This window comes from Oncorhynchus keta, chromosome 5 (genome assembly GCF_023373465.1).
Source record: "Oncorhynchus keta strain PuntledgeMale-10-30-2019 chromosome 5, Oket_V2, whole genome shotgun sequence".
NCBI classification, from domain to species: Eukaryota; Metazoa; Chordata; class Actinopteri; order Salmoniformes; family Salmonidae; genus Oncorhynchus; species Oncorhynchus keta.
The window spans coordinates 32067844-32094472 of NC_068425.1; the positions used below are offsets into that span (position 1 = coordinate 32067844).

A 26629-nucleotide genomic window follows, 5' to 3' on the forward strand; every position below is an offset into this window, starting at 1 on the left:
GACCATCTCAATAACACTGGTCATTACTATATAGATGACCATCTCAATAACACTGGTCATTACTATATAGATGACCATCTCAATAACACTGGTCATTACTATATAGATGACCATCTCAATAACACTGGTCATTACTATATAGATGACCATCTCAATAACACTGGTCATTACTATATAGATGACCATCTCAATAACACTGGTCATTACTATATAGATGACCATCTCAATAACACTGGTCATTACTATATAGATGACCATCTCAATAACACTGGTCATTACTATATAGATGACCATCTCAATAACACTGGTCATTACTATATAGATACCGTCTCAATAACACTGGTCATTACTATATAGATGACCGTCTCAATAACACTGGTCATTACTATATAGATGACCGTCTCAATAACACTGGTCATTACTATATAGATGACCGTCTCAATAACACTGATCATTACTATATAGATGACCGTCTCAATAACACTGGTCATTACTATATAGATGACCGTCTCAATAACACTGGTCATTACTATATAGATGACCGTCTCAATAACACTGGTCATTACTATATAGATGACCATCTCAATAACACTGGTCATTACTATATAGATGACCGTCTCAATAACACTGATCATTACTATATAGATGACCGTCTCAATAACACTGGTCATTACTATATAGATGACCGTCTCAATAACACTGGTCATTACTACATAGATGACCGTCTCAATAACACTGGTCATTACTATATAGATGACCATCTCAATAACACTGGTCATTACTACATAGATGACCGTCTCAATAACACTGGTCATTACTACATAGATGACCGTCTCAATAACACTGGTCATTACTACATAGATGACCGTCTCAATAACACTGGTCATTACTACATAGATGACCATCTCAATAACACTGGTCATTACTACATAGATGACTGTCTCAATAACACTGGTCATTACTACATAGATGACCGTCTCAATAACACTGGTCATTACTACATAGATGACTGTCTCAATAACACTGGTCATTACTACATAGATGACCGTCTCAATAACACTGGTCATTACTACATAGATGACCATCTCAATAACACTGGTCATTACTACATAGATGACCATCTCAATAACACTGGTCATTACTATATAGATGACCGTCTCAATAACACTGGTCATTACTATATAGATGTCTGTCTCAATAACACTGGTCATTACTATATAGATGACTGTCTCAATAACACTGGTCATTACTACATAGATGACCATCTCAATAACACTGGTCATTACTACATAGATGACCATCTCAATAACACTGGTCATTACTACATAGATGACCATCTCAATAACACTGGTTATTACTACATAGATGACCATCTCAATAACACTGGTCATTACTACATAGATGACTGTCTCAATAACACTGGTCATTACTATATAGATGACCATCTCAATAACACTGGTTATTACCACAGATAAATATATTCCTGTGCATTTTATAACTGCCATCCAACAGTTTGTCAGTTTGTTCATTGTGTGGTTACGGCCCTGGTCTGTACGTTGTTCATTGTGTGGATACGGCCCTGGTCTGTACGTTGTTCATCGTGTGGTTACGGCCCTGGTCTGTACGTTGACCTTTGTGTGGTTACGGCCCTGGTATGTACGTTGTTCTATGTGTGGATACGGCCCTGGTCTTACTATTGTGTGGATAGATGGTCTGTACTCAATGTGTGGTTACGGCCCTGGTCTTACGTTGTTCTATAGATGACCCTGGTCTCAACGTTGTTCATGGTGGATACTACCCTGGATGTACGTTGTCTCATTAACACTGGTCATTACTACATTGATGGTTACGGCCCTGGTCTGTAATAACATTGTGTCATGGTCTGTACGTTGTTCTATGTGTGGATAAGGCAGCCCTGGTCTGTACGTTGTTCAATGTGTGGTTACGGCCCTGGTCTGTACGTTGTTCTATGTGTGGATACGGCCCTGGTCTGTACGTTGTTCATTGTGTGGATACGGCCCTGGTCTGTACGTTGTTCATTGATGACCCTGGTCTGTACGTTGTAATAACACCCTGGTCTGTATTGTTCTATGTGTGGATAGATGACCTGTCTCAATGTGTGGATACGGCCCTGGTCTGTACGTTGTTCTATGTGTGGATACGGCCCTGGTCTGTACGTTGTTCATTGTGTGGTTACGGCCCTGGTCTGTCAATGTTCACTGTGTGGATATTACCTGGTCTGTAGATGTTCATTGTCTCAATAACACTGGTTGTTCTATGTGTGGACTACGGCCCTGGTCTGTACGTTGTTCATTGTGTGGTTACACTGGTCTGTACGTTGTTCTATAGATACGACCTGGTCTGTACGTTGTTCACCGTGTGGATAACACTGGTCTGTATTACTGTGTGGTTACGGCCCTGGTCTGTACGTTGTTCTATGTGTGGTTACGGCCCTGGTCTGTACGTTGTTCACTGTGATGACCCCTCTCAATAACACCCTGGTCTTACTACATAGATGGTTACCATCTCAATTGTTCATTGTGTGGTTACACTGGTCTTACTTAGATGACCATCTCAATAACACTGGTCATTACTACCCTGATGTACGTTGTTCAATGTGTGGAACACTGGTCATTACTTGTTCATGTGATACGACCATGGTCAATAACACCCTGGTCTGTATTACTATATGTGGATGACCATGGTCTGTACAATGTGTGGACACTGGTCATGTACGTTGTTCATAGATGACCATCTGTGCAATTCACTGGTGGTTACTACCCTGGTCTGACCATCTCATTAACACTGGTCTTACGTTGTTCTATGTGTGAAACAGTTACGGCCCTGGTCTGTACGTTGTTAACACTGGTCATTACTACATTCATCGATGACCATCGTGTGGTAACACTGGTCATGTACTACATAGATGACCACTCAATAACACTGGTCATTACTTGTTCATTGTGTGGGATGACCATCTGTATAACACTGGTCATTACTGCATAGCCAGAACAGACATCTCAGCCCACTGGTCATTACTCTATAACATGACCATCTCAGTTAACACATGGTCATTACTACAAAGATGACCATCTCAATAACACTGGTCATTATTTTCTGTAGATGACCAAAATCATTTTCAAATGACAATCATTATTGATAATGCCTCTTAGTCAGAGGGGTAACACTGGTCATTTGACATTAGATGACCATCTCAATACCTTTGGTCAACTCTGAGTTAAACTGACCGTTTAACACTGGTCATTACCAGGTACATTTTTTATGACCAATCCTTCAGAAATAACCTGGTCATGGCAGGATAACTCACAGCTAACTTAACTCCACACTGGTCATAATATATAATTGAATTAATAATTCTTAACATGTCAGTTAAGAACAAATTGATTTTCAACAACGGCCTAGAAACAGTGGTTATTACTACAGGGCAAAACGATGACCTTGTCTCAATTCAATCTTGCAACTGGTCTAGTAACGCTCTATCACTAGGCTATGCCACCCTGCTGCAAATGAACACGTGGTCAACTGACTAAATAGATGACCATCTCAATAACACTGGTCATCATACTTCATTTGAGATGACGACTGATGAAATATTTTATTAATCAAATGTTTTTTTGTTTTAATTTTTTTAATTTGAACATATATCACATTACACATACGTAATGACAAAATGCATTTTAAACTTCATTAACAAACACTGGTATGACAATACAATATTGATAGATGAACATGCTTGTGCAATGAGACACACCAAAGACGACATTAACGATACGTAATAACATAAAGACGACATTAACGATACGTAATAACATAAAGACGACATTAACGATACGTAATAACATAAAGACGACATTAACATGGTAATAACATAAAGACGACATTAACGATACGTAATAACATAAAGACGACATTAACGATACGTAATAACATAAAGACGACATTAACGATACGTAATAACATAAAGACGACATTAACGATACGTAATAACATAAAGACGACATTAACATTAATAACATAAAGACGATACGTAATAACATAAAGACGACATTAACGATACGTAATAACATAAAGACGACATTAACGATACGTAATAACATAAAGACGACATTAACGATAATAAAATAAAGATGACATTAACGAACGTAATAAATACAAAGACGTAATAACATAAAGACGACATTAACGATACGTAATAACATAAAGATTAACGATGTAACATAAAGACGACATTAACGATACGTAAATAACATAAAGACGACATTAACGATACGTAATAACATAAAGACGACATTAACGATACGTAATAACATAAAGACGACATTAACGATACGTAATAACATAAAGACGACATTAACGATACGTAATAACATAAAGACGACATTAACGATACGTAATAACATAAAGACGACATTAACGATACGTAATAACATAAAGACGACATTAACACAAAGACGACATTAACGACGACATTAACGATACGTAATAACATAAAGACGACATTAACGATACGTAATAACATAAAGACGACATTAACGATACGTAATAACATAAAGACGACATTAACGATACGTAATAACATAAAGACGACATTAACGATACGTAATAACATAAAGACGACATTAACGATACGTAATAACATAAAGACGACATTAACGATACGTAATAACATAAAGACGACATTAACGATACGTAATAACATAAAGACGACATTAACGATACGTAATAACATAAAGACGACATTAACGATACGTAATAACATAAAGACGACATTAACGATACGTAATAACATAAAGATGACATTAACGATACGTAATAACATAAAGACGACATTAACGATACATAATAACATAAATACGACATTCACGATACGTAATAAAATAAAGTTCAGTTCAGGACAAGGCTTCATTTGGGGGGTTGGTGAACGGTAACAGCCAGACAGACACAGGCGGGTAATGTAGGCAGAGATTCTGACCTGTTTTGGTTTGAGGCCACTTGGACGAGCTCATCAGTCTCCTCATGGTGTCGTATCGGCTGTCACAGTTGTCTTTGTTGAAGCAGTACCAGCCGCCCTCCAAGAATATCAACCACCGTCTGCTCCCTCTGGACTCTTTCATGTAGTACCTGGAACGGAAAGAAAAACATGATATAAACACAAACTCACAAACCATGGATCCTCACACGAAACACTCAAGTTGCCCTCACCGTCTCCTGGCATCAGTGACTGTGCCAAACGGAATAAAACCTGACCTCATGTACATATTATGTAAACAAAGAATACAAAACATGTTATTTTTAAGACCTTTATCTCTGTTAACAAAAATAAGCTGAAACTACTTCCCCCAGATTTGAACTCACCTAAACAATGTTTGAGTGCTGGTTACACAGAGCCATGATGTGCGCACACACACACACACACACACACACACACACACACACACACACACACACACACACACACACACACACACACACACACACACACACACACACACACACACACACACACACACACACACACACACACACACACACACACACACTAAAAGATAGGAGCTCATCCAGGTTCCTCCACCCTCAGTATTGAGAGAGAGAAGACTAGTGTGCTTCCCAAATGGAGCCCTATTCCCTTTATAATGCACTACTTTTGGCCTGTCAGAGCCATGTGGTCCACTATATAGGAAATTAGATGACATTTTGGAAGCACTCTAGGTGTTACCAGTGCCCTAAAGGCCCGTGGCTGGCAACAGTGATAAGGAAGTGCAGTACCATCATATTCCCTGTTACTACTCTGCTGAAGTCACCGTTCTTTAACAGTGGTCTCATACATAGGCCCTCCATCTCAGGCTGGATAAAATCTCCACTACCCTCAGTGCCAGGCCGTGCAGAAATGAAAAACAGAGAGGAGATGACGTGCTGCCTGCAGCCTGCAGCAGCCAGGGATGAAAACCATGGTGAGGTCTGTGCAAACACACACACACACACACACACACACACACACACAGACAGACACATCTCTGTTGCCCAGGACGCATATTCACTACATCCACCCAGAGGAATGCTCCCTTTGATGCGTCACAGAAAGTCAGAGCCTACAACACTATTCTACAGTGGATTATACAGCACGACCTGAACCACCATCTGAACAGAGATCAAACACAGAGATCAATGTCTGAACCAAAACAATTCAAACAACTAACACCCTTGTCTTTCTTGGTACTGACACTCACACTGTCTCTTCTCACCAGCACTGATTCTGCTAATAGCTGCTTTATTGGGGAAAAGTTGTTCTTATTATTACTGTGATAGGAGGTTGTTTCACCATCTCAAGATGAATGAACTTACTGTAAGTCGCTCTGCATAAGAGCATCTGCTAAATGACTGAAGTAAATGTGGCTGAAATGTAAATGTGGCTGAAGTGTAAATGTAAATGTGGCTGAAGTGTAAATGTAGCTGAAATGTAAATGTGGCTGAAATGTAAATGTAGCTGAAGTGTAAATGTAGCTGAAATGTAAATGTGGCTGAAATGTAAATGTAGCTGAAGTGTAAATGTAGCTGAAGTGTAAATGTAGCTGAAATGTAAATGTAGCTGAAATGTAAATGTAAATGTAGCTGAAGTGTAAATGTAAATGTAGCTGAAATGTAAATGTAGCTGAAATGTAAATGTAGCTGAAATGTAAATGTAGCTGAAGTGTAAATGTAAATGTAGCTGAAATGTAAATGTAGCTGAAATGTAAATGTAGCTGAAATGTAAATGTAGCTGAAATGTAAATGTAGCTGAAATGTAAATGTAGCTGAAATGTAAATGTAGCTGAAATGTAAATGTAGCTGAAATGTAAATGTAGCTGAAATGTAAATGTAGCTGAAATGTAAATGTAGCTGAAATGTAAATGTAGCTGAAATGTAAATGTAAATGTTGCTGAAGTGTAAATGTAAATGTAGCTGAAGTGTAAATGTAAATGTAGCTGAAGTGTAAATGTAGCTGAAGTGTAAATGTAGCTGAAGTGTAAATGTAGCTGAAGTGTAAATGTAGCTGAAATGTAAATGTAGCTGAAATGTAAATGTAGCTGAAATGTAAATGTAGCTGAAATGTAAATGTAGCTGAAGTGTAAATGTGGCTGAAGTGTAAATGTGGCTGAAGTGTAAATGTAGCTGAAGTGTAAATGTAGCTGAAGTGTAAATGTGGCTGAAATGTAAATGGAGCTGAAATGTAAATGGAGCTGAAATGTAAATGTTTTCCTATTCAATTCTATGGATCTGAACGTGATCGAAACTGGGTCCCATGTTTTCGTTTCAGGTCGTCCTTTTCAGCACAGGTCCAGCAACTACGGTGGGCAGTTAGTTACTGCTTGGTTTGGCTGAACTTAGCTCAGTGTCACGCCCTGGTCGAAGTATTTTGTGTTTTTCTTCATGTATTTGGTCAGGCCAGGGTGTGACATGGGTTTTTGTATGTGGTGTGTAGCTTAGTGGGGTTGTAGCTTAGTGGTGTGTTCTAGGAAAGTCTATGGCTGTCTGAAGTGGTTCTCAATCAGAGGCAGGTGTTTATCGTTGTCTCTGATTGGGAACCATATTTAGGCAGCCATATTCTTTGGTTGTATTGTGGGTGATTGTCCTGAGTGTCTTGATGTCATTGTTCGATGTTAGTTGACACATGTATAGGCTGTTTTTGGTTTTCGTTTCGTTTATTGTTTTGTAGTGTTCGTGTTTAGTCGTGTTTACGTTTGTTTAAATAAACATGGATCGCAATCGACACGCTGCAGTTTGGTCCGACTCTCCTTCACCATATGAAAACCGTGACTCAGTAGTGTAGGAAATATTCACTCTGAAGAGTTTTTCAATCTGGATGCATGAGTCATTCACTTCAGGAGATCTGTTCATCCTCTGACCACAAGAGGGCAATGCTAGAATTAATCCCCATAGTCTCACAACCGTGAAGTGCAGAATCATCAATTCACTGCAATTGTATAAGTCTACAGTTCTGTCAAGGCATTTTAATACAATGCAACAGCATGCTAACAGATACCCATGGACTTCCAGTCATAGTGCTAACGTTAGTTAGCCTTGGTGTGCAAATCTACCTCTTAACTTCCTTCATACTGGAAACAGAGACATCAACAATATTTCATCTGACTCTGGGGAAGTAGATAAAGGGCTGAGTGAGTGTGGTGTTGAGCAGGCTAAGTGGTGTGGTGTTTGCCAAGACACTGACTCACACTCTCGTCCTCAGGGATAATCTTTCATGACATGTTCAACTCATGACATAATAAACTAAGATTAAGCTTAGAATACCCAATTTTACGCTACATTTGGAGGGTACCAGTAGCATGGAGCAGACCACACTATCACTGCAACATCTATGGAGGTGACCAGTAGCACGGGGCTGACCACACTATCACTGCAACATCTATGGAGGTGACCAGTAGCACGGGGCAGACCACACTATCACTGCAACATCTATGGAGGTGACCAGTAGCACGGGGCTGACCACACTATCACTGCAACACTATCCAGTAGCTGCAACATCTCTATGGAGGTGACCAGTAGCACGGGGCAGACCACACTATCACTGCAACATCTATGGAGGTGACCAGTAGCACGGGGCAGACCACACTATCACTGCAACATCTATGGAGGTGACCAGTAGCACGGGGCAGACCACACTATCACTGCAACATCTATGGAGGTGACCAGTAGCACAGTGCAGACCACACTATCACTGCAACATCTATGGAGGTGACCAGTAGCACGGGGCAGACCACACTATCACTGCAACATCTATGGAGGTGACCAGTAGCACGGGGCTGACCACACTATCACTGCAACATCTATGGAGGTGACCAGTAGCACGGGGCAGACCACACTATCACTGCAACATCTATGGAGGTGACCAGTAGCACGGGGCAGACCACACTATCACTGCAACATCTATGGAGGTGACCAGTAGCACGGGGCAGACCACACTATCACTGCAACATCTATGGAGGTGACCAGTAGCACGGGGCAGACCACACTATCACTGCAACATCTATGGAGGTGACCAGTAGCACGGGGCAGACCACACTATCACTGCAACATCTATGGAGGTGACCAGTAGCACGGGGCAGACCACACTATCACTGCAACATCTATGGAGGTGACCAGTAGCACTGTAACATCTACCAGGACAGACACACCACTAACTACCATCTACCAGGACAGACACACCACTAACTACCATCTACCAGGACAGACACACCACTAACTACCATCTACCAGGACAGACACACCACTAACTACCATCTACCAGGACAGACACACCACTAACTACCATCTACCAGGACAGACACACCACTAACTACCATCTACCAGGACAGACACACCACTAACTACCATCTACCAGGACAGACACACCACTAACTACCATCTACCAGGACAGACACACCACTAACTAACATCTACCAAGACAGACACACCACTAACTAACATCTACCAGGACAGACACACCACTAACTACCATCTACCAGGACAGACACACCACTAACTACCATCTACCAGGGCAGAAACACCACTAACTAACATCTACCAGGACAGACACACCACTAACTACCATCTACCAGGACAGACACACCACTAACTACCATCTACCAGGACAGACACACCACTAACTAACATCTACCAGGACAGACACACCACTAACTAACATCTACCAGGACAGACACACCACTAACTACCATCTACCAGGACAGACACACCACTAACTACCATCTACCAGGACAGACACAACACTAACTAACATCTACCAAGACAGACACACCACTAACTAACATCTACCAGGACAGACACACCACTAACTACCATCTACCAGGGCAGAAACACCACTAACTAACTACCATCTACCAGGGCAGAAACACCACTAACTAACTACCATCTACCAGGGCAGAAACACCACTAAATAACTACCATCTACCAGGGCAGACACACCACTCCATCACTATAAGTCTCTTTATTATGTTGGAGAAAAGATTTCCTGAGGCTCTAGAGATGTATCACAATAACTATAAACTACAGAGTTATCACTATACAACACAGGAGGTTGGTGGCACCTTAATTATGGAGGACGGACTCATGGTAATGGTTGGAGCAGAATTTGTGGAATAGTATCAAATACATCAAACACATGGTTTCCATGCCATTCCATTTGCTCCGTTCCAGACATTATTATGAGCCGTCCTCCCCTCAGCAGCCTCCACTGCTATACAACAACCTAAACTATCACTGTAACTAGATATGTCGTTTATATCACTATACAGCTACCTTCACTATAACTATAAACTCGGGAGGGACAGAGTAAACCAGGGAGGGACAGGGGGAACCAGGGAGGGACAGGGGGAACCAGGGAGGGACAGGGGGAACCAGGGAGGGACAGAGGGAACCAGGGAGGGACAGAGGGAACCAGGGAGGGACAGGGGGAACCAGGGAGGGACAGGGGGAACCAGGGAGGGACAGGGGGAACCAGGGAGGGACAGGGGGAACCAGGGAGGGACAGGGGGAACCGGGGAGGGACAGGGGGAACCGGGGAGGGACAGGGGGAACCGGGGAGGGACAGAGGGAACCGGGGAGGGACAGGGGGAACCGGGGAGGGACAGAGGGAACCAGGGAGGGACAGAGGGAACCAGGAAGGGACAGGGTGAACCAGAGAGGGGCAGGGTGAACCAGGGAGGGGCAGGGTGAACCAGAGAGGGGAAAAGTGAACCAGGGAGGGACAGGGTGAACCAGGGAGGGACAGGGTGAACCAGGGAGGGACAGGGTGAACCAGGGAGGGACAGGGTGAACCAGGGAGGGACAGGGTGAACCAGGGAGGGACAGGGTGAACCAGAGAGGGGAAAAGTGAACCAGAGAGGGGAAAAGTGAACCAGAGAGGGGAAAAGTGAACCAGAGAGGGGAAAAGTGAACCAGAGAGGGACAGGGTGAACCAGAGAGGGACAGGGTGAACCAGAGAGGGACAGGAACTGGCTGGGAGGAATTAGTGTTAGAATCCGGTTATTTATAGACACAAAGGTGACTATTACAGAGATGACATCTGCCAACCTCTGGCCTGCTGGCCAGATCTAAAAGCCTCTGTGTCCTCACTCACACTGCGATCCTAAAAAGCTAAGAGCTTTACGGGCTGGATGGGCCACTCTCCATGTGCCTGTCCCAAATGGAACCCTATTCCTTATGTGGTGCACTACTGTTGATGAGGGGCCATTGGGAATAGGGGACATATATGGAATAGGATGCCATTTGGGATGGAGGATATGAGACACTCAGGTTGAATTATTTCGATGGATTTATACAGGATGCTAAATCCAGTGAGAGACATCTACATCATCCATCCAGTCACACACCGACATTAAAGACCCGTGTATAAACACTGTACTGTAGCCTACTGCCCAGCGATATGTCTAAGTCATAACACATTTCATGTGTTTTGTCTGTTGGGTATAAGCACAACAATCTGATATTACGATACATACTGTACTGGACATGCAGACTTGCATCATGCTAGTGCTCCATAGCAGTGTATTACACTCTGACCTTATTACATGGATCCCTCATCATGTAGGGTATGGAACATCGAGAGTACAGGGATTAGAATGTAGGGTATGGAACATCGAGAGTACAGGGATTAGAATGAAGGGTATGGAACATCAAACATACGGGGATTAGAATGTAGGGTATGGAACATCAAACATACAGGGATTAGAATGTAGGGTATGGAACATCAAACATACGGGGATTAGAATGTAGGGTATGGAACATCGAGAGTACAGGGATTAGAATGTAGGGTATGGAACATCAAACATACAGGGATTAGAATGTAGGGTATGGAACATCAAACATACGGGGATTAGAATGTAGGGTATGGAACATCGAGAGTACAGGGATTAGAATGTAGGGTATGGAACATCGAGAGTACAGGGATTAGAATGTAGGGTATGGAACATCGAGAGTACAGGGATTAGAATGTCGGGTATGGAACATCGAGAGTACAGGGATTAGAATGTAGGGTATGGAACATCGAGAGTACAGGGATTAGAATGTAGGGTATGGAACATCGAGAGTACAGGGATTAGAATTTAGGGTATGGAACATCAAACATACGGGGATTAGAATGTAGGGTATGGAACATCAAACATACGGGGATTAGAATGTAGGGTATGGAACATCGAGAGTACAGGGATTAGAATGTAGGGTATGGAACATCGAGAGTACAGGGATTAGAATGTAGGGTATGGAACATCGAGAGTACAGGGATTAGAATGTCGGGTATGGAACATCGAGAGTACAGGGATTAGAATGTAGGGTATGGAACATCGAGAGTACAGGGATTAGAATGTAGGGTATGGAACATCGAGAGTACAGGGATTAGAATGTAGGGTATGGAACATCGAGAGTACAGGGATTAGAATGTAGGGTATGGAACATCGAGAGTACAGGGATTAGAATGTAGGGTATGGAACATCGAGAGTACAGGGATTAGAATTTAGGGTATGGAACATTGAAAGTACAGGGATTAGAATGTAGGGTATGGAACATCGAGAGTACAGGGATTAGAATGTAGGGTATGGAACATCGAGAGTACAGGGATTAGAATGTAGGGTATGGAACATCGAGAGTACAGGGATTAGAATTTAGGGTATGGAACATTGAAAGTACAGGGATTAGAATGTAGGGTATGGAACATCGAGAGTACAGGGATTAGAATTTAGGGTATGGAACATTGAAAGTACAGGGATTAGAATGTAGGGTATGGAACATCAAGAATACGGGGATTAGAAATTAGGGTATGGCACATTGACAGTAAAAACAAACAGATATATAGTATTCAATAGATACTGTATGTATTAGCCTTTCAATGACTTGATGCATATTACACTATACCATATTAACCAATGACTAGATGTATACTATACCATATTAATCTATGACTAGATGTATACTATACCATATTAATCTATGACTAGATGTATACTATACCATATTAATCTATGACTAGATGTATACTATACCATATTAATCTATGACTAGATGTATACTATACCATATTAATCTATGACTAGATGTATACTATACCATATTAATCTATGACTAGATGTATACTATACCATATTAACCTATGACTAGATGTATACTATACCATATTAATCTATGACTAGATGTATACTATACCATATTAATCTATGACTAGATGTATACTATACCATATTAACCAATGACTAGATGTATACTATACCATATTAATCTATGACTAGATGTATACTATACCATATTAACCAATGACTAGATGTATACTATACCATATTAATCTATGACTAGATGTATACTATACCATATTAACCTATGACTAGATGTATACTATACCATATTAATCTATGACTAGATGTATACTATACCATATTAATCTATGACTAGATGTATACTATACCATATTAACCAATGACTAGATGTATACTATACCATATTAATCTATGACTAGATGTATACTATACCATATTAATCTATGACTAGATGTATACTATACCATATTAATCTATGACTAGATGTATACTATACCATATTAACCAATGACTAGATGTATACTATACCATATTAACCAATGACTAGATGTATACTATACCATATTAATCTATGACTAGATGTATACTATACCATATTAATCTATGACTAGATGTATACTATACCATATTAATCTATGACTAGATGTATACTATACCATATTAATCTATGACTAGATGTATACTATACCATATTAATCTATGACTAGATGTATACTATACCATATTAACCTATGACTAGATGTATACTATACCATATTAACCAATGACTAGATGTATACTATACCATATTAATCTATGACTAGATGTATACTATACCATATTAACTATGACTAGATGTATACTATACCATATTAATCTATGACTAGATGTATACTATACCATATTAATCTATGACTAGATGTATACTATACCATATTAATCTATGACTAGATGTATACTATACCATATTAATCTATGACTAGATGTATACTATACCATATTAACCAATGACTAGATGTATACTATACCATATTAACCAATGACACTGGATCTGTCTGGCAGATTTGCCTTCGTACATGTGTATAGTATATTAAACTACACAAGCCACACAATCCAACATAAAAGCAGTTACCTTTGCTAAGGAGGCTCTAACCCAATGCAACCTGTTGAGTAGTGTCTTTGCATGGACTGTGCCATTGAGTTCAGCATTTGGCTTAACCATGTCTATGCCCTCTGGGTGTCTTTGTTGTAGTAACAGACACAGTTAAATATCCAAATGCTTTTAGTTCCCCTGCTTATCCCTCATTAATGGAAAACAAACGAGAGAGAGAGAGAGAGAGAGAGAGAGAGAGATAGAGAGAGAGAGATGAGAGAGAGAGAGAGAGAGAGAGAGAGGAGAGAGAGAGAGAGAGAGAGAGAGAGAGAGAGAGAGAGAGAGAGATATTATTGGTGACAGTTTATAAATATTAGCCTATATTCCTTCATGGAAAAATGTGTAATTTTGACATTAGTTTGGATGAACATAAAAACAATATAAAGATCAATATAATATTTTCCATTAAAATTGGGATTGAATTTATATGAATAGGTATGTTTTCCAATATTATCTTCATTTAAAAAATACAATGTACATAAAGAAATCTCTATACACATTTTGGTGCGTCGCGCACACGTAAAAATAATGGACCAATTCGATTTGCATTGCTTGTAGAAGGATCCCAAATGTGGAAAATATATCAATCTTGATCACATCTGCATCATGAGATTAAGATGCCCACAGGAATCAAGCACTATGCTCATTATGCACGTGCCAGGCCTGGCCGCGAAAAGCTGCCATGACGCACAGCAGCTGTCTTGGACATCTGTATAACACACGTTTTCATGTTCCTTTTTGTGATCCTATAATCTAAAGTAGATATCTCAATCACAAAAAATATATTTTTAAACTGAAGGATAAGCAAAATCCAATGGGCAATCATGTTTGGACTGTGCTTTCAACATGCTAGATTTCTGGAAACCTCGAGTGTACGAAAGAAAAAAAGTCACGGATCAGATGAGAAGAGAATACGATACCCTGCTGGAGTTCCATCGTTGCACGTGACTGAAGTATTTTCCAAAAAGTGCAGCTTCATATCATAGTCGAGCTTCTGTGCCGAACACGGGTAGAGGGACTGCGCCAGGTTCTTCACCTGCGTCATGAAGTTGTCCATGTTCTCTTCGACGGCGGTGAAATCCAGAGGGAAACTCTCCGTGGTGTCACCCCGGTCCCGGTATGTAGGAGAAGGCGGTGTCCGTCGTGGTTGCGAGTTGCGACCACCTCGGAATCTTCTTGCGGCAAAAACTCCGGACTGCATAAACACCAGCAGCAAAAGCCAGGAAATCAATCTCATTGCCGTCATCTTTTCCGCGAGCCACCTGCAGTTTAGGTCTTCCTTTGATGGTTTCCGAGTTTAAGGTTTTGCTTCGGAAGAATTGTTGCTGTTTGGAGATTGGATTGGAAAAAGAAGCAGAGAATTACGCACGGTTCGAACTGTTGCACTGCTATCCTCCGACCTAGGCTAACTGTTTTGTATCAGATGATCAAGGAAAATAGTTTTTAAATGCATTTATTAAAAACTATTCAGTTGCTTCTATGGGTCGATATGAACAATGTCTAAAATAGAAGCAATAGTTTCCTAGATGATCTTAATCGAATCCGTAAAACTGTTCTGTTCTCAAACCACTACCGCACTGTCACTGCTATTGAACCAAGTTTAGGGTTTGAGTTAAATGACAATACTCATCACATGCTCTGGAATTTTATTCAAACTTTCCCCCCTTCTCTCATCCGTCATCCAATCAGAGAGGAGGGCAGGACTCTGGGCTGGGCATGATCAAGCGTAGCAGACTTCCCCCCTTTTAATTTATTGAGGGGGGAAAAATGTCCGTGCTTTGGCTCTTTTGATCCGCGATGTTTCATTTGATGTGGTGTTTTTTTATTGACTTTGAAATGCCTGTTTCCCATTCCACACACATATATAGAGTAAGAATAAGCCCCTTGTTACACACTAGCCTAAAACTCAAGAGGGGAAAAATACACAACACAAAATCTAACTCTGGCCGGAGATTAACAACCCAGTAGCAAACTATTATGTTAGACATAGATGTAACATGTTTTACACTTTGATTCAAATGAAATAGAAATTATTCGTCTATTATTAGTAGTATTATTATTAATAATCGTTTTTATCATGTCTCTTATTGAATTGTTGAATAGCCCTGTACATTTATTATGAATTAATGCACGGATACGGTCTTTGATCTCACATACTTTTTCTCTGAAAGCAATACTAACTTCACGCATTCTTTAATTTCCTCAAAGGTTATTACTGTGGTGGATATCTTTTACAGATTGCTATATACCGACTTCCTCTTAATTCATTTTTAATATACTGAAAGGGTGCCCACAGGTGTTTCATGTTGCGAGTTGAAAGCCTTCCTGTGATGTATTGTGGCGCGCGCGGACACCCCTAGAGCGCAGGCAGTGCGTAAAGTAGACTAGCGCAGAAGCTATATGAGTTGCCATTGATGTGAATGATGAAGTGACACAAAATCTCACGCTAGTCACAGTTTACTCCTAAACGACTTCATATGCCATAGCCTTCTTCGCTATCAATTGAACGCAGAATACGTTTTCATTACTTCAATTGCTCCTATTTAGCTATAATAACTGTCATGTCATGATATCATTTTAGAAAAGGCTATTATTCTATTATTCTAAGAATGTGTGGCATGATTTCATTTTGACGACTAAATATCCTTGCTCAAGCTATCTATCGTTTAACATCTTCAGCTTTTACATGTGTTGTTTATAAATGCTTATTTCGATTAGATTTCAAAATAATTAAACATTACCTAGGTGTGCGCGAGCCTTTATTCCCAATGAACGACACTTTCAATATGTTGGCTTTAGGGCAACTCTAAGCATGTTGTGTTTATCTGCGAGAGTGGACGCGGATCCTTTTTTAAATCTACAAAAGCCCCCTAAAGATCAAAGCAGCCATCACTCTCTTTCTCTCCCCTCTATCCCTCCTTCTTTCCCTCCCTTCGCAGCCCTGTCAGAACCCTCGCTCGACTGTATATTTGAAGTCAAGTTGAGCATCCTGAAGGGAAGCCCTCACCTTAACGCTGGAATGCACGGTTGCGGTTGAAATATTTTTTTAAAAGGTTGGTCCCTCTCTGTGTCTGTGGAACAAATCCTTAATCTGATCCAGTCCGCAAGCGGCTTGCCTTGGATAAATACAATGCGTGCCATGCCATGCCATGTCGTCAACACGAGGCAATAGGGGATGCTTATTTATTTGCCTTGACGTACGGCAATCACATTATAACATAACAGGAAGAATTTGGCAAAACGCCCCTGTCCTTTTTAACCCAATCGCCAAATTGAAATGCGTCACATTTGTTACTTTTAAAACTCCTTTTAAAATTGCTATTAGACTGCATAAAAGTCATTATACAAAATGTTGGCAGTAGGCTTGTAGACTATGCACTAAAATAGCCTACTTTAAAGTGTAAAATACATGTGTATCCCTGTCTACCTGCTGTAGGTTATCTGTCCCTTTAATTCTGTCAACGGATGTCCCAACAAATGATGGAATAAACAATATAATATCATATCAGAAATGTAACTTCGCGTAATTAGGCTATATACATCAGAAGGGCTCGACATTAGGCTATATACATCAGAAGGGCTCGACATTAGGCTATATACATCAGAAGGGCTTGACATTAGGCTATATACATCAGTAGGGCTCGACATTAGGCTATATACATCAGTAGGGCTTGACATTAGGCTATATACATCAGTAGGGCTCGACATTAGGCTATATACATCAGTAGGGCTCGACATTAGGCTATATACATCAGTAGGGCTCGACATTAGGCTATATACATCAGTAGGGCTCGACATTAGGCTATATACATCAGTAGGGCTCGACATTAGGCTATATACATCAGTAGGGCTCGACATTAGGCTATATACATCAGTAGGGCTCGACATTAGGCTATATACATCAGTAGGGATCGACATTAGGCTATATACATCAGTAGGGCTCAACATTAGGCTATATACATCAGTAGGGCTCGACATTAGGCTATATACATCAGTAGGGCTCGACATTAGGCTATATACATCAGTAGGGCTCGACATTAGGCTGTATACATCAGTAGGGCTCGACATTAGGCTGTATACATCAGTAGGGCTCGACATTAGGCTATATACATCAGTAGGGCTCGACATTAGGCTATATACATCAGTAGGGCTCGACATTAGGCTATATACATCAGTAGGGCTCGACATTAGGCTATATACATCAGTAGGGCTCGACATTAGGCTATATACATCAATATGGCTCGACATTAGGCTATATACATCAGTAGGGATCGACATTAGGCTATATACATCAGTAGGGCTCGACATTAGGCTATATACATCAGTAGGGCTCGACATTAGGCTATATACATCAGTAGGGCTCGACATTAGGCTATATACATCAGTAGGGCTCGACATTAGGCTGTATACATCAGTAGGGCTCGACATTAGGCTGTATACATCAGTAGGGCTCGACATTAGGCTATATACATCAGTAGGGCTCGACATTAGGCTGTATACATCAGTAGGGCTCGACATTAGGCTATATACATCAGTAGGGCTCGACATTAGGCTATATACATCAGTAGGGCTCGACATTAGGCTATATACATCAGTAGGGCTCGACATTAGGCTATATACATCAGTAGGGCTCGACATTAGGCTGTATACATCAGTAGGGCTCGACGTTAGCCTAAATAAAATGATCAATAAACACCTCATTTGCATTCAAAGTTGTGTAAAAAGACAGTCCTATTTAGGGAACCCGACACTTTCTCAGGATAATTGATATGGTAATTGGTTTATTCCCGCTATGCTGGGGGGGGGGTAGCTATGATGTCTTAATTAACCGTCACGCGCAATAAACACATAAAGATATTAGTGTTTTATGGACTCTGTGGGATCCTCGGCTGGAGAGCTTTATCATCTTTAGGGGCGGCGAGACTACAGAGCCGATGGGCTGGGACACTTAACTCTGCAGAACCCTCCCTGTTGCGCCTAACTACCGCCCCATCCGCGTAACTAGGGAACTCGCTCGCTTGTGACAGTGATACAATGATTGACACACCAAGAGATGTCCCTTACTTATTATTATAAAAACATGTTTTTAAGAGATTCTCCTTATATTGGAATGCAAACAGGGCTAGTAGTGGAACATGCTCATGGATCGTCCGCTTTTTCAGACAGAGATAGGCTACAGATTCACAGGAGATCCTTCACGGACCTCCGTGTCAATTCATAGCATCCTTTGAGCTCCACGAGCATCATATGTGTCTGTTGATGCCTTGGAGGTGCCAAGAAAAGGCGTTAGGGAAACTACCATTCTCACGGTGCTCTTTGCGGTAGCCTACTTATGTTCTGCTATTGCTTTTGTACTACAGGTTCATATATTTTCTGTAAACAGATCAACAGACCACAGGACCTGCGGTGACAGTGAAGCAGCAATTGAGACAACACCATACAACAGTATTCAAGCTGGTAATGTTTACTCAATGTCATTTCTAAACTCAATCACAGGTCCATCAGAACAATGACGTTCTCTATTGCTATTGGGGAAACAGGTGTGTCATTAACGTTGATAAATCCTTAATATGCGTTTCCCTTTTTCAAAAATGTCTCCCAATCTGAAATGTCCTTTGGAAAGAAAAGTGAGTTAAGGCTTCTGCATGCTTCGGTTGAAGCATTCTGGCGCCTAGCTTAATTCAACTAGGAGAACCGAACGAGTGTGCACGCATACCTTCGACCTTCGCTAGAAAAGACCTTTGTTTGGAAAATTAGAAAAAAAAGTGGGAGTAGTAGTTTGTCCATATTGAGACGCCATAGCATGAATACACTTCCTCAAAATAGTCATAATTCATCTAAGATTTCTCAATAAATCTGCCATTCATTTTGACGTTTTTGTCGAGGAGATCTTAGTCGCGCAATTTGACATCAAATTAGGATGTTTGGTGCAAAATTTCTCAAGTGAGATGACAACAAACACATATTCGAAGAATCCCCACTGTTGACCAATCACAGACGAAGCGTATAGACATCGACTTTGAATTTAGGCTTGCCTCGAGAAAAATGGTTGTGTGCGTGAATAGCCATAAAACCAGTGAATGTTTGTAAATGGTTGTGGAGATAAATATATATAGGTACATTGCTAACATAATATATGTACAAAGTGTTCCGGATGGGAGGCATGTGGACATCTTTATTAACCTCCAAAGTGTGTACAAAGGTGAACAGCAAAACATAGACCAGGAAATGTGGAGGTATCTGAAATTCTAGACAGATACATAATAACCAGCAGAGAATGGAAACTGTAAGAGCGTCTGCTAAATGACTTAAATGTAAATGTAAATGTCCCATAGGGGAGAAAGGACATCATCACAAAGCAGACAACAAAACAAACATACGGGTCCATGCAACAAGGACTGACAGACCCAAATCCATGTGCTACTGCTAAAGTGATTGGCAGTCCCAAATGACAACCTATTCCCTATGCAGTGCACTACTTTTGACCACAGCCCAGGCCCTGTTTGGGACGTAACCTTGGAGTAGGCGGCCAAGTAACCTGGATATGAAATCACACTCACCAGCAGGACTGATATTCATTGGGCAACTTAGATTAGAACATGTGCTGCTAGGGCCTATAAAAAGGAGAGGATCTGACACAGATTGAGTCTAGTCACTTTGTCCCATACCTCCCAAAATGTTATTCAATGTCATCCCTGGAAATGTAACCCTTAAGTCACTCACAGATGGACCATGGCCCCTCTGACACACTCCAGAGAAGAGAGGTGCCTAGTTGGAGCTTCAAATGTCCTCATGACAAGCTGGTTGAACGAACACGTCTGTGAGCTTACTGTTATATGTTGTTTTTACTGATGTGTCATACTGCAAAAACTGGGCATGAAACTGAATACGTTGCGAAAATGAGTGTTTCGTATTAGACAAGCCCAGGTAGTCCCTCGTTCTTTCACGAGAAATTCCATCATTTGGTGTGTTGTTTTGAAAACGCTGTCTCAGGCACTGCTCCAGAATCACACACACACACACACACACACACACACACACACACACACACACACACACACACACACACACACACACACACACACACACACACACACACACACACACACACACACACACACACACACACCTTTTAAACCCCCTGTGCTCTTTTGAGACCCCTATTTCAAAGTCACTGAGATCTCTTCAGCCACCAATTGTGCAAGTTCTCCCACTTACAAAGATGAGAGAGGCCTGTAATTTTCATCATAGGTACACTTCAACTATGACAGACAAAATGAGAAAAAAAATCCAGAAAATCACATTGTAAGATTCTTAATGAATTTATTTGCAAATTATGGTGGAAAATAAGTATTTGGCCACCTACAAACAAGCAAGATTTCTGGCTCTCACAGACCTCTAACTTCTTCTTTAAGAGGCTCCCCTGTCCTCCACTCGTTACCTGTATTAATGGCACCTGTTTGAACTTGTTGTCAGTATAAAAGACACCCGTCCACAACCTCAAACAGTCACACTCCAAACTCCACTATGGCCAAGACCAAAGAGCTGTCAAAGGACACCAGAAACAAAATTGTAGACCTGCACCAGGCTGGGAAGACTGAATCTGCAATAGGTAAGCAGCTTGGTTTGAAGAAATCAACTGTGGGAGCAATTATTAGGAAATGGAAGACATACAAGACCACTGATAATCTCCCTCGATCTGGGGCTCCACGCAAGATCTCACCCCGTGGGGTCAAAATTATCACAAGAACGGTGAGCAAAAATCCCAGAACCACATGGGGGGACCTAGTGAATGACCTGCAGAGAGCTGGGACCAAAGTAACAAAGCCTACAATCACCAAGGGCATTGAAGATGAAACGTGGCTGGGTCTTTCAGCATGACAATGATCCCAAACACACCGCCCGGGCAACGAAGGAGTGGCTTCGTAAGAAGCATTTCAAGGTCCTGGAGTGGCCTAGCCAGTCTCCAGATCTCAACCCCATAGAAAATCTTTGGAGGGAGTTGAAAGTCTGTGTTGCCCAGCAACAGCCCCAAAACATCACTGCTCTAGAGGAGATCTGCATGGAGGAATGGGCCAAAATACCAGCAACAGTGTGTGAAAAACTTGTGAAGACTTACAGAAAACGTTTGACCTCTGTCATTACCAACAAAGGGTATATAACAAAGTATTGAGATAAACTTTTGTTATTGACCAAATACTTATTTTCCACCATCCTACAATGTGATTTCTGGATTTTTTTCCCACATTTTGTCTGTCATGGTTGAAGTGTACCTATGATGAAAATTACAGGCCTCTCTCATCTTTTTAAGTGGGAGAGCTTGCACAATTGGTGGCTGATTAAATACTTTTTTGCCCCACTGTAGGTGAGAATGGGATTCTCATTTAGCTCTTGACCCTGCTGCTCTTGAACCTGCTCAAATAAAATATATCTTAGATTGGCAATAAATCTTAGAAGGTGCTGGGTGTTAAATGGCCCGAGTGAAACATGGTGATGTAGAACACCATGGTTGCTGGTAGCAGCACAGATTGTGACATTATAACCTCGTTGACCAGGGACTTCAACAATGGCCCGCTGTCCAATCATGTTTCAGCCTCTCCTTCTCTTTGTTAGATTGAAGCCTGCTTCATCGACAAAGATGAACTCATGAGGTCTGTCCAACGATTCCAAGTCAAATATTGTCTGTAGAAATACAATATACTGTATGTAGGATTTTGTAAGTCATACAGAGACAGTGCTATACTGTAGAGTACAATTAGGCTTCTGATTCACATACAATGTATGTACTGAAGAGTAATGTCATTCACATAGTATGTGTTAGTACTGTAGACAATCTGGATTACAGTAAATGTTTCTGAATGTACACTTACTTGCACATACTGAGCTTGCAGTTCTTTCACCCTTGGTGAGTTGCGCTCAAAGGTACTCTGTATACTTGTTTCATTCGCATCCTGTTACGATGGAAGACACGGTCAATTGTGGAAATGCTCGCACTGTCGATTCCCTGGAAGTGTGTGTTGTCTTGTATCACTCGTTCCTGGATTTCTCTGGGTCGTATTGCATGTGTCAAATCGGAGGGCATGTTGGCATGTTGTCCGGTCCTCTGGCAGTCTCTATGGGGGTGCCACAGGGTTAAATTCTCGGGCCGACTCTTTTCTCTGTATATATCAATGATGTTGCTCTTGCTGCAGGCGATTCCCTGATCCACCTCTACGCAGACGACACCATTCTGTATACGTCCGGCCCTTCCTTGGACACTGTGCTATCTAACTTCCAAACGTGCTTCAATGCCATACAACACTCCTTCCGTGGCCTCCAAATGCTCTTAAACGCTAGTAAAACCAATTGCATGCTTTTCAATCGTTCGCTGCCTGCACCCGCACGCCCGACTAGCATCACCACCCTGGATGGTTCCGACCTAGAATATGTGGACATCTATAAGTACCTAGGTGTCTGGCTAGACTGTAAACTCTCCTTCCAGACTCATATCAAACATCTCCAATCTAAAATCAAATCTAGAGTCTGCTTTCTATTCCGCAACAAAGCCTCCTTCACTCACGCCGCCAAACTTACCCTAGTAAAACTGACTATCCTACCGATCCTCGACTTTGGCGATGTCATCTACAAAATAGCTTCCAATACTCTACTCAGCAAACTGGATGCAGTTTATCACAGTGCCATCCGTTTTGTTACAAAGCACCTTATACCACCCACCACTGCGACCTGTATGCTCTAGTCGGCTGGCCCTCGCTACATATTCGTCGCCAGACCCACTGGCTCCAGGTCATCTACAAGTCCATGCTAGGTAAAGCTCCGCCTTATCTCAGTTCACTGGTCACGATGGCAACACCCACCCGTAGCACGCGCTCCAGCAGGTGTATCTCACTGATCATCCCTAAAGCCAACACCTCATTTGGCCGCCTTTCGTTCCAGTTCTCTGCTGCCTGTGACTGGAACGAATTGCAAAAATCTTTTATCTCTTTTATCTCCCTCACCAACTTCAAACATCTGCTATCTGAGCAGCTAACCGATCGCTGCAGCTGTACATAGTCTATCGGTAAATATCCCACCCAATTTATCTACCTCATCCCCATACTGTTTATATTTATTTACTTTTCTGCTCTTTTGCACACCAGTATCTCTACCTGTACATGACCATCTGATCATTTATCACTCCAGTGTTAATCTGCAAAATTGTAATTATTCGCCTACCTCCTCATGCCTTTTGCACACAATGTATATAGACTCTCTTTTTTCTCAACTGTGTTATTGACTTGTTAATTGTTTACTCCATGTGTAACTCTGTGTTGTCTGTTCACACTGCCATGCTTTATCTTGGCCAGGTCGCAGTTGTAAATGAGAACTTGTTCTCAACTAGCCTACCTGGTTAAATAAAGGTTAAATAAAAAATAAAAAATAAAATAATCTTGAAGGACCATGCCAACTATAACGGCCTCTTGCTCCCGAGTGAATATAGCTGCATGTGGCAGCCTTGCAATTCTACAAAAAGTAGTTGAGACATATTCATTCAGTACAATACATACAGTGATTAACTTTACAAATGTCTTTTGAAACAGCTGCATATGGTGTAGTACATTAAATTTGCAATGACAAAAATACAGTAGTATCCTGTACCTGTTCTCTTCTCTGAATGTCCTTACTATGGTGGACACAGAAAATCGGCTCAAATTGGGTTGCACTCTTAAGTCCTGCTTCCCTCATTGTCAGTCCATGGACAAGAACATGGTCTATAACTGTTGCTCGAATTTCATCAGATATTTCCACTCTTTATCTTCCTCTTCCTCTTCATCCTCCTCGTTGCCAACCTCGTATACTCACTCGTCCTCGTCCTCTCACATTGTTTCTTCTATCCATTCTCAGACTTTCTCCTTCCCACCTTCAACAACCTGTTTGCTCTCTGAACTGGCTTATATTGGTTGTGTCGCATCATTTGAAACAGGTTAAATCAATTTTGAGTGGTTGTGTTCAATCAATGACATGTCTTCTCTATTTGTATTTGATTGTTGCCACTTGTGTTTACCAGTATGGATGACATGTGCATTAGAGTGCAGAATGTGTTTTGAGAATGAGAATGTGTTTAGAGTTTTGCTGAAAAGTCTAAGTGAGATCTGCAATTGTTGTTTTACCATGTGAAATGGTTTAAGGTTTTGACAACAGACTGAATAATTAGCTAAATGAGTCCAGGCAACTGAATACTTTGTTTCAGCCAATGGGGTTTTAGTGTTTAAGCAATTGAGAAAAACTGTAAGTCCACATAGACTGCTGTTGTGCTCACTGTGTGAAAAGTTTTGAAAAAGTGAGCTACGTATTGAGAAATGGGTCCTAGCGATTGTAAAAAAAAAAACTGTAATCCCAGAATTAGGACATTCAACTGACCCAGCTGTTCCGATGGCAGCCAGTCCCTCAGAAGTGCCCCCGTAGCCCCATTAGCCCCAGCCTCAACCCCCCTTCCGGCCCCAGCCCTCCTATGAAAGTCAAAGCCCTGTCTTTTATCTGCGATCAGTTGCATGTGCCCTCCACAGATCCACAGGTTTTACTGTTTAATTCTAGGATGGCAGGGCCCATCATGTGATCTGAACGTCTGCCTGTTTGCCTGTCTGCCTGTCTGTCTATCTATCTGCCTGTCTGTCTATCTATCTATCTGCCTGTCTGTCTATCTATCTGCCTGTCTGTCTATCTATCTGCCTGTTTGTCTATCTATCTGCCTGTCTTTCTATCTATCTGCCTGTCTGTCTATCTATCTGCCTGTCTGTCTATCTATCTGCCTGTCTGTCTATCTATCTGCCTGTCTGTCTATCTATCTGCCTGTCTGTCTATCTATATGTCTGTCTGTCTATCTATCTGCCTGTCTGTCTATCTATATGCCTGTCTGTCTATCTATCTGCCTGTCTGTCTATCTATCTGCCTGTCTGTCTGTCTGTTTGGTTCAGAGTTAAAACACATCACAACAATATGAGCGCACTTAGTCTGCGCTAACACTCCTCCTCCTCCTCCTCACACATCAACCCCCTCCCCTCCTCCCCTCCTGCTCCTCCCCCTCCTGCCCCCCCTTCTCCTCCCCTCCCCTCCTCCACCTGCTCCTCCTCCTCTTTACACATCAACCCCCTCCCCTCCTCCACCTGCTCCTCTACCCCCCTCCTCCTCCCCTCCCCTCCTCCACCTGCTCCTCCTCCTCTTTACACATCAACCCCCTCCCCTCCTCCACCTGCTCCTCCCCCCTCCTCCTCCCCTCCCCTCCTCCACCTGCTCCTCCTCTTTACACATCAACCCCCTCTCCTCCTCCACCTGCTCCTCTACCCCCCTCCCCATCCACGACTGTTAGTCATGATTTTCACATGCTGTTGTCCGGCATCATATCCGTGATCATCAAATCCTGCTA

The 26629-nt window shown here is 41.6% G+C and overlaps 1 protein-coding gene across 1 annotated transcript in view; it reads right to left on the reverse strand.

Moving 5' to 3' along the window:
- Positions 1-15845, reverse strand: part of notum1a (notum, palmitoleoyl-protein carboxylesterase a) — a 29710-nt gene extending 13865 nt beyond the window's left edge. The window contains exons 1-2 of the mRNA XM_052519605.1: positions 15150-15845; positions 4994-5142 (exon numbers count right to left, since the gene is read on the reverse strand). Coding sequence (XP_052375565.1) covers positions 4994-5142; positions 15150-15475 — 475 coding nt within the window. The 5' untranslated portion in view covers positions 15476-15845. The remainder of the gene's footprint in view (positions 1-4993; positions 5143-15149) is intronic.
- Positions 15846-26629: the final 10784 nt, after the last annotated feature.